Source organism: Drosophila serrata, unplaced genomic scaffold (assembly GCF_035046125.1).
Source record: "Drosophila serrata isolate PLE 108 unplaced genomic scaffold, ASM3504612v1 contig_275, whole genome shotgun sequence".
Taxonomy (NCBI): Eukaryota; Metazoa; Arthropoda; class Insecta; order Diptera; family Drosophilidae; genus Drosophila; species Drosophila serrata.
This window is the reverse complement of record NW_028257173.1, coordinates 3,775,186-3,784,418: the sequence shown is the minus strand read 5'-3', so window position 1 is coordinate 3,784,418 and position 9,233 is coordinate 3,775,186. Positions and strand designations below refer to the sequence as shown.

The 9,233-nt window shown below is 34.9% G+C and overlaps 1 protein-coding gene across 3 annotated transcripts; it reads right to left on the bottom strand.

Annotated features, from left to right (window-relative positions):
- Positions 1-4,515: 4,515 nt before the first annotated feature.
- LOC110182615 (uncharacterized) lies at positions 4,516-5,868 on the bottom strand. Of its 3 annotated transcripts, none has more exons than XM_020950678.2 (5): positions 5,729-5,868; positions 5,481-5,646; positions 5,325-5,415; positions 5,167-5,259; positions 4,516-5,110 (listed from the first exon to the last, which is right to left on the bottom strand). In XM_020950678.2, exons 1-5 carry the CDS (start codon positions 5,746-5,748, stop codon positions 4,899-4,901), a joined length of 582 nt encoding a protein of 193 aa, XP_020806337.2. In that variant the 5' UTR covers positions 5,749-5,868; the 3' UTR covers positions 4,516-4,898. The 3 variants fall into 3 exon arrangements, with proteins under 3 accessions (XP_020806337.2, XP_020806336.2, XP_086690941.1); XM_020950677.2 differs by having other exon boundaries at positions 5,481-5,648; positions 5,725-5,767; XM_086834815.1 differs by lacking the exon at positions 5,325-5,415 and having other exon boundaries at positions 5,724-5,859.
- Between the last annotated feature and the right edge of the window lie 3,365 nt (positions 5,869-9,233).

The window sequence follows — 9,233 nt, the reverse complement described above, 5'->3', positions numbered from 1 at the left end:
ATAGGATTTTCAGGAAGGTGAAAGAATTTGTAATAAACAAAATATTTTAAAAGTGAGTCCCTTTATAATATAAATATTATATATAATGTATATTATAAATAATAGATTATAGGAAAAGAGTATAAATGCTATAAATAGTAAGGAAAATATATTTTTTTATTAATTTATTTTTTATTAATAATACTAATTATATATGTTTATAATTATACCCTTTCATGGTATTATAATTTCATTCAGAAGCTTGTTACTATGTGAAAGAGTCATTTCCGAACCTATAAATCATATATATTCTTGATCAGCATCAACAGGCAAATCTTTCTAGTTATCTTCGGCAGAAAAAAAAATTTCAAAATTTTTTGAAAATTTTTTAAGGGGTTACATCGTTAAAATTTGCATAAAAAATAAGCAAAAAAAAAACATTCTTTTAAATTTTATATTGAGTATTTATTACCCTTATAAAAACTAGCAAAAAAAATATACCAAAAGTTTTGGTTCATAAAATGCAAATATTTTTAGCTTAGTTATGATCGATTTTCGAAACTATTCAATACCTTAATTGCTAACTGCAAGGGTATTTAAAGTTCGTTATGTTAATTTTCTTTCTGGTTTTTAAATAAAAGCTTATACAGAATTCAACTTATTATAAAATAAGAGTAACTCTATTTGTATTACATCTCAAAATAATACCCCATAAAGTGTTCTAAATCATCACACATTTATTAAAAGAGTGGAAGGACTTTAAATCCTTTAGGAAAGCCTCCTTCAAAATGACAGAGTGATGGCAGGAACAACATCATCATTCATCGCTCTCAACGCTGCCTTGCACTGATTCCGATTCCGATTCAGAGTCTCCTGTCGCCGTTGCATTCGTGGAAATCCCCCAATGAATAGCAAGTTGCAAACTGCATTTGAATTGCAAACCCAAACCCCACACAATCCGGCCCCTTTTCCCCTTTGCTGCTGGCCTGGGAGCAACAACTATCCACATTAGTTTAGCATATGTTTTACATAACTGAGAGACGGAACCGGAGGCTGTGCGTCTGCGTCTGCGTCTATTCCCCAAAGCTGAACTGAATCCTCGGCTTATGCTCCACTTCTGCCAGTCTGAACTTTCGTTTTTGTTTTCTATTTTTTCTCCCCCTCTTGGCGTGGCTATATTTCCTTCTACACCGGAAATATAAGTTTGAATATTACAGGAGTCAGAATTAAACTTGTTTTGGTATTTAAAATAATGGGAATTTAAGTTAGGTTTAAATATTCATTTGGAAATATTTTGAAGAATACAGGAATTGATTTTTTAAACAAATGTTTAATGAAAATGTGTATTTATTTACCTATAACTTTCGTTAATGTTTTCTGATCTTGTAATCTGCTCTGTAACCTCTTTAATTTAAATAAATTTAGATATTCTTTCGCAATAGAAGTTAACTTAAATAAGCTTATAAAATCTTCTCTTCACTTGAAACCAAAAGTCTCAGATATCTCTGCTATATATTCAATTGCTTTTAGCACCTATATTTTCACCAAAATATTTTGTAATTGAAAAGTTAAAATATATACCCCATATTATTAAGAATATTTGCCCAGTGCTGGTGCCCCTGGCACTTCCTGTTTGTCCTATCACTAAACCGCACTATATCTCTCTGATCGGAATTCTAGTTTCGTTTTGGCGCTTCTACGGAATCAAAGATTCAACAAGACGGGGGTCCACGAAGTGTACGCAAGTTCGACAACAAATTTATTGAAATGGCAAAAGGAAGACCTTGATCTTTAGATTATCACATCAATAAATGGTTTTTCGGTTTTTTATTTCTTATATATATTTATTTTTGTTTTCTGTCGCAGCATCATCGTCTTCATCTTCATCTTCATGTTGTTCTTGTTCTTTGACATGAAAGAAACGAAAACGAAACCGAAACCGAAATCGAAATGAAACGGAAACTGGTGGAACCAGTCCAACGGCAAAAGATCCATAAAAATAAGAAAACCAAAACCCACTGAAAGCCGAAAGAAGAACTTCTTCGACTAATTAAGAGTTTTGGTTTAGCGCCAGCATCCAGTTATAAAAATGTACATTCTCAAAAAACTTCCATCCTCTCAATCTTTAATCTTGAGCCATTAATTTAAATGCAACTCTATTAGTAGAGTCTTTCTGCTGGAGAGAATTGCTTTTTTGCGCACAAAGTCTATTCTACAAATGACGCTTACGTGATTACATAAAGACCCATAAAAAGTGATTTGAACTTGAAATCGCTAAATGCGTCATGCAATTGAAACAAATACATGGCAAAAAAGCGTAGCTTGTTCACAAAAATAAAAAAACGAGGCAGCAACAAAAACAAAAAGAGAGGTAGGCTATAGAGAAAATCACTGAAATCTGTGGAAATAAAAACGTACTAACCATAAAATTGTTACAATGACAGCGGACAGGCAATGGCTAAAACGACAGCAAGCACCGCAAACGCTTTTGCCAGTAGATCAAATTGAATAACAGCTTTAACTATATAGTTGGCTATATAACAAGAAGATCACAACACAAGCACAGGCAATAGCCGTAGAGAGCGCATCAATTAGGCGGCTTATAACCATGTACTATAGAGTATCTCTCTCACTGCATATATATACTATATATAGTATATATAGTATAGTGCACTTAACATTCGTGTTCTGACTGTTATTGCTGCTGTTATTGCAATTGCTGTTCTCTGTTAGAACAGTGTCGTAACAGATGTTGCCTGCTGTTGTTGTTGTTGTTGTTGTGTGTTGTAGTTGTGTGTTGGTGTTTATGTTGGTGTTATTGTAGATGTTTATGTTGCTGCTTTTTCTGTTATTTTCGTTGATGTATTTCTTGATGTTGTTGGTGGTGTTTTTACTGGTTTCTGCGTTGGTGTTTTTGTTCTTGTTTCTGCTGTTGCTTTTTTGTTGCTCTTGTTGGTGTCTTTTTGCTGATGATTTTCTGTTGCAGCTTTTTGCTCTTGTGAATTTTTGGCATCGCATGTCCGTCTGATATGGTTTTTGCCATAACCATAGGCCCTTGTGTTGCTGCTGTGGTTTTTGGTGTAGCTTACTTGCATGTATTTCTGTTGCAGATGTTGCTAATGTGTCTTTAAGGCTAAACTTTAAATTAAATTTTTAGGAAATAATCTCAATATTTGTTTAATAAAATTAAGCTATTATTATAGAGAACACTTTATAAAATTATTCCCTAATTTATGACTGTATTTCATATTTAAAATTTATTCCAACTCAAATAGTGCTCATCAACCATATGCTCATGCAAATGTTTTGCCATTCACTCGTGAATGCCACATGCTTGTAAATACTATGCTTAATCGAACGAAGAAAACACCATATTACTCACCTGCTGCATAAACCTGCACAAGTGTGAAATGTAATTGGAAGACATATTCTCTAGCTGGTGCGATCTGATAACGAGCTTATGTCAGCTTCCATTCTGACTCACAAAACATGGCGACTGTCTCTTGGCCAAGACAAATCCAACCGACCACATTGTCAAACAAGATGGTTATCTTGAAATCGTGCAATTACGATTTGCAAATCTAAACTCTGAGCTTATTTTGCATTTTGAAAATGGCAAACCTCTGGCAATATGTGCTTGAGTCTTATGCAATTCAAGGTCCTGCAAAGAAGGATTCAGGAAACTAACCAAAAAAAAAGGCTGACAACAAATAATGGAAGCCTCGGTTTTCACTTTCAGTGGCTGCCAAATGATTTCCCACTGTGGACTAACTCGGTCGAGGAAGCCGCTTAGTGCCAAACAAATTAGCAGCAAAGTACGAGATGCAAATGTGAATTCAAATTCGAAAATTGGATTGTCCAACGGACGGATTGGACACAGAGACTCCCCACTCCACCCACTCTGGGCCGAGGGCCAAAATTGTTATAGCCGGAAGCGGAATACTCGTGTCCTGTGGACCCAAAACGACATTCGCATGACAATGACAATTATCTCGGACTAGTGACTATTACACCAAGGCCCATCCAGTCAGTTTTGGATGCCATATCCTCCATTTCCATGGCTCCATTGCTCCGGGGGACACGCCCACACAATGAGGGATAATTGTGAGTTACGCATACGCCAAGTGCGCCCAGTATGGGTTTGATTTTATTGCCCCATCGGCCGGCTGGACCTGGCTGGACCCCAAGGGTCTGAGCCAATTTGTGCGTGGCCCAAGCAATTTGGGAGCAGGGAGAGTGAGAGAAGCCAAACAGTCGAATGGAAAAAAATGTGAAAATGAAAATGGGCAGAGACACACACACACATAAGCACTTTTCGGAGGCCCATTGAATTTTCCAAGTTGCCCGTTTTTTTGCTTCTTTCTTTCCTTTTTTGGTAGAGAGGGGATTCCCCTTATTGGTAAATTGAATTGAAGCGGCAGCAGAATGGGCAAGGCATCAACTCAATACCAGGAGGCTGTCTGCTCTCCATATGTGCCTTTCTGCATACACAGGGAGAAACAATTTAAAATTAAGATAAAGAAAGAATTATAAATATAGAATTTCTTGGCCTACATATAGCATCTTAGTTTGAATTATATTTCATAAAACACAATCATCCTTTTATTATCTCTGAAAAAATAACGTGTTTCTTAATTTTATTCAAGTAAATCCAATCAGATTTTCCCCAAGTGCCGCGTTGTGTATGGGTTTTTTTTTGGGAACAAGGACACGGGAATCAGGACAATTGAGGGCTCCTTGAGAGGGCTGGGGTTCCAATCAATTGAGTGAAACTGTCGCTCGTAATTGATTTTGGCCAGGACCTCTCCGACTTCGCCTCAGCTAATTAAGTTATACGATTTCCTCCTTTCTCTCTCTGCTGATGTTAATTATGTTGTAATAATTAGCGATAGTTATGCAATTAATTCGAGATGTCATCATCAATGTTCGAAAAAAGGGTTCATGGGCACCGCATATTGACCCGGTCTTGGCCTCTGATGGTATTTCAATACATACCATTCGAAGCAATAGGCCACAGCCTCCAGAAATACCAATTTGCTCATCGGAAAATCAATTGAGTGGAGAAAGGTACCGGCAATTGGCAGGACACTTAACATCGGGGTTCTGGTGCGAGTTAGAACTCTCAACTTAACTGGAAAATGCAATTAAGTATAGTTAGAATCGTTTCGAAAAAACAGCACTCCTCACCTTCATTCAGCTTGGTTTTAGGATTGTAAATACAGGAATAAGTTATCACAAGATTTTCATAGTCCGTAAAAATGATGTTGGTATTGAAATAGGCTATTAATATATATATATATATAAATTATAAATTTATTTAAGTGAGAAAGTGATGATTTACTAACGACTATTTTGCACATTATACGAAGCACAGCGCCGCCGATAGAAGGACTTGTCTATTGAAGTTGTGGCGTAGGCAAACCAAACACCCAAAAGCTATGTAAGTTACCTCACTTGAATAAATTAATTAGAATTAAATATATTTAACCTGATTTACGTACCCTGTTTTTGTCCACATTCTTTAGGGGTTTTATGCCATCGGGGCATTCCTTTAACTGTGTTTTATTTATAAAATTCCATTTCGAGGCTTTTTGAGAGTTATTATTCTGACGTTGTAAGTTATGAGCGAAACTTACTACCAAAATTACAAGCAATATTAAGAAGGATCTGTAATTAAAGATATATATTAAACATATATAATTATATATATATATATATATATATATTTAATTATATTTCTCAACTAAACCCTATGTGGCCAGCCATCATTGCTCTGTTCTACTATTTTTTCAAAGTGATTTAAGAGTTTTCTGGATTTTTATCATTGTGTAATATTGGAGGGAGGAGCTAATAATTTGTTGCGGTTTTTAAACAGTTCACTTGGTTTTCACATTGTTGTCGGAATTGGAATCGAAAAAAGGGCACGGAAATTCCAGTGTTTCAGAGATTTAAATTTGCAATTGGTTGTGTCCATTACCTTTCGATTCACTTATTTGACACGGCTTAAAACACAACGCATCGGGTTATAGACAATATTTTTAGCTCAGTCGACACAATGATGCTAATGCTGGGAAAACGTCATATAGTTCTCTGTGTAATAATAATGAGATGGTGGAACGAATCCGCCAGGCGCTTTTATTGTTGCAGTTGTCCCGATATTCAATGCAAGGATTTCGAGTTTACCTGTTGTGTTTGGTAAAGACAACTAAACATGTTTATTGTTTAAATAACAAATAAATGTTTTCACGAACATAAATTTAAATTCAAGTGTTTTGTTGATAATTATTATACTGAATTTATTTCGTTATTACGGATTACATTCCATCAGGGAAATGTGCATTGGGATTGGATTGTGTTCCAGAGAATTCGATTTGCAGTGCTTGTGTCATTAGCTTTTGATTCACTTTAAATTTGACACGGCTTAATCCACATCTCATCGGGTTATAGACAATATTTTTGCCAGAATAATGGCAAAGCTGGCAGGATTTGTATTCATTTGTTGGGCAATGCTATTGCTTCTGATTGAAGCTGCTGTCGAAGCCAGCAAATGTTGTAAGTGTCCTGCGCCCAAATGCAAAAATCCCCAGTGGTACTGTTGCAAACCAAACAAAAAGAGTGAACATTATTTTTATTGGTTAAATAAATAACAAATAAATAAATAATAATAATTCATATATGTATAGTTCTTATTTTTATAACCAAACTTAAAGTTGATGAGGCGGCGGAACTTGTTGAAATTTGATTAACTTTCATGACGGCAAAGTGTTTGCTTCCAGGCCTCGGCTGTTCCCTACTTTTAAGTGCATTAAACAGAATAATTTATTTATTTTCAATTAAAATCTGTTCAGTTTCGTTGCCTTCGCATTCATTCCCCTCTCCAGCTGCTGCTGGGTGCTTTTATTTTTGGTCAATTCTGCGCAACAATTATGTGAGTCCACGACCCTTTTGGCCCTGGCTTATCACCCGTCTCCTCCTCCGCATCCTGTGAGTCCTTGATGGCAGGCTGGCAGCCAGGACAACGTCAAATGATTTATTCAATTTGTTCTATGAAGCGTAAACTTTTTGTTTGCTCGCAGCCCCTGCGGAAGTTCGCTGTGTGAATCAATCGCCAGTTGAGTCGGTGAAGTCCTCTCAGCGATTTCCGTAGTTTTTCCGCTGGATGATGGGGCCACCGATAGAGGGATATATTCTGACATAAAAAGGTCTAAAAGGGATTTAAATTCTTAACTTGGATTTGGTTAATAGCAATGTTCTGCTTGAATTAAAGGAAGAATCTTCCGAAAAAACAATACTTTAAGCGAAAAATTAATCAGAAAGAAAGCTCACTTTGGAGAGCTAAAGTTTATATAATCATAAAGTTAAAATTGATCAAAACTAAGGCAAAGTATTATTAATTAATGTTTAACTTAAAATTTCCAAATCAATTTTCACTGAAATTTCTATACTAAACCAGAATGGGAGAGTTAAAAATAATCATCACATCAGGGTTTTATAATCTTGCAGGGTATTGTGGTTTCAGTCAGAAGCTTACAACGATGTTAAGAAATCATTTCCGACCATATAAATCATATATATTCTTGATCAGCATGAAGGGCTGAATCAATCTAGCCATCTAAGACAGAAAGTAAAATTTTTAAAATTTTTCCAAAATTTCACATCCAAAAATTTAAAGTGTAAAAAATTGACAAAATTTGAAATTGTTTAAAATTGTTGATTGGGTATTCAGATTTATTAGGCTTATAAAAACTTGCATGGTGCAGCTTTCCGAATTAAAATTAAGGCTTTTTTAGCTAAGTTATGAGATTTTTAAATATTAATTTATAAAAAAAAAAGAAAAATTCTCATATAAAAATATATATAAATAAATCCATTCAAAGAATGCGAATATTTTAAGCTTTTGTTTTGGAAACAATCCTATAATTCAATAAAAAAGCAAAGCTTCCACTAGTTAGTATTCTTTCTTTTTGAATTTAATGTAAAACTGCATCCAATTAAAACTAAAATTTTCTAAATTTCTAAATGACTGCAAGTTAGATGATTTATATTTACCCATTTTTCCAATTTATAATTTTCCTGCTGCCCAATTATAATTACAACTGTTTTCAGCTTGTTCTGCCAGATAAATTGTTGAACATTATTACAGTTTTGAGCTTCATTTGTTTACGACTCGTTTTCGCCGCGTCTCCATGCTGAAATCTCTTATTTTACGACAGTTTGGGCAAAAAAGTTTTTTTTTTACAACGATATTAAGTTAATTACTTTTCGCCGTTGAAGTGCTGCTGGGTGTTTATGGAATGCCTTCGGCTGCAGACTCATAATTAATAAGCATTTAGTTGGCCACACCTCGAGGCGCTCTCCAATGATGTTGTCAAAAAGCGTGAGCCATTCGAAATGTGTACATCATATTTGATTTTTATGATGCATTTCGCACGCCCCTCAATTGAAGGGCGAACGTGCCCCGGCATTCAGCGATGATTTCACCAGCTACAACAGCACCAGCAGCCTTCGAGGGCGGCGAAGAGAAAACTCTTCTTGGACTTGGAGAGAAAAGTGAAACCATAATTTGTGAGGAGCCTGAAATTACTTGAGATTTATGTTTCTTATTTTTTGTGGTTGGTATTTTATTGATATCGAACGAGTTAATTTGATGATAAGATAAGACGTCGAGATGAGAGAGCGATATGGATAATAAAAATTAAGAAATTGGTAGGGTAGGGTAAAAGTGAGATCAGAAGTTGAGTTATTAAATAATATATTATAAATTTTAAGGAAACTTAAGCGTTGAAGTTTATATATTGGAGAGAGCTATCATTGGTAATCATATACTTATTGTAAATTTATTATTTCTTATTCAAACTTTACAACAAAGTTCAAAAATCACAAGCTAAGAGTAGAAATACAGAATAAAAACATTGCCTTGTTTAGATTAAATGTTCGGGAAATAAATCTTTGTTTAATCCTATTAAAGCCTTAACATTTATAACTAACAAAATATTGTTAAGCATATTCTTTGCTTTTAAAGTGTCACTTTTATGGAAAAATCATAAATTTCATTCCATTTCGGTTAACCATTTTCCTCAGATTTTATTTTCGCGTCCCGTTTCTTTCAAAGTATCGACAAATGTGTTGCTCATATAAATTGCATTTATGCCGGTTAAATTAATTACTGTCAACACATGCTAAGAAGAGCTGCGTTGTGGCCAAAACAACAATTGCCAATCAGCCAGTGAAACTAAAGCAGGCCAAGCGTCCAA

Bases quoted from the DNA above. Each gene is read 5' to 3' on its own strand.
- LOC110182615 (XM_020950677.2), bottom strand. From the start codon at position 5,748: ATGATGGCTGGCCACATAGGGTTT. The intron at 5,260-5,324 runs GTTAGTAAATCA...ATATATTAATAG, and splicing joins GTATAATGTGCAAAATAGTC to CCTATTTCAATACCAACATC. The intron at 5,111-5,166 runs GTGAGGAGTGCT...TGCATTTTCCAG, and splicing joins TAAAACCAAGCTGAATGAAG to TTAAGTTGAGAGTTCTAACT.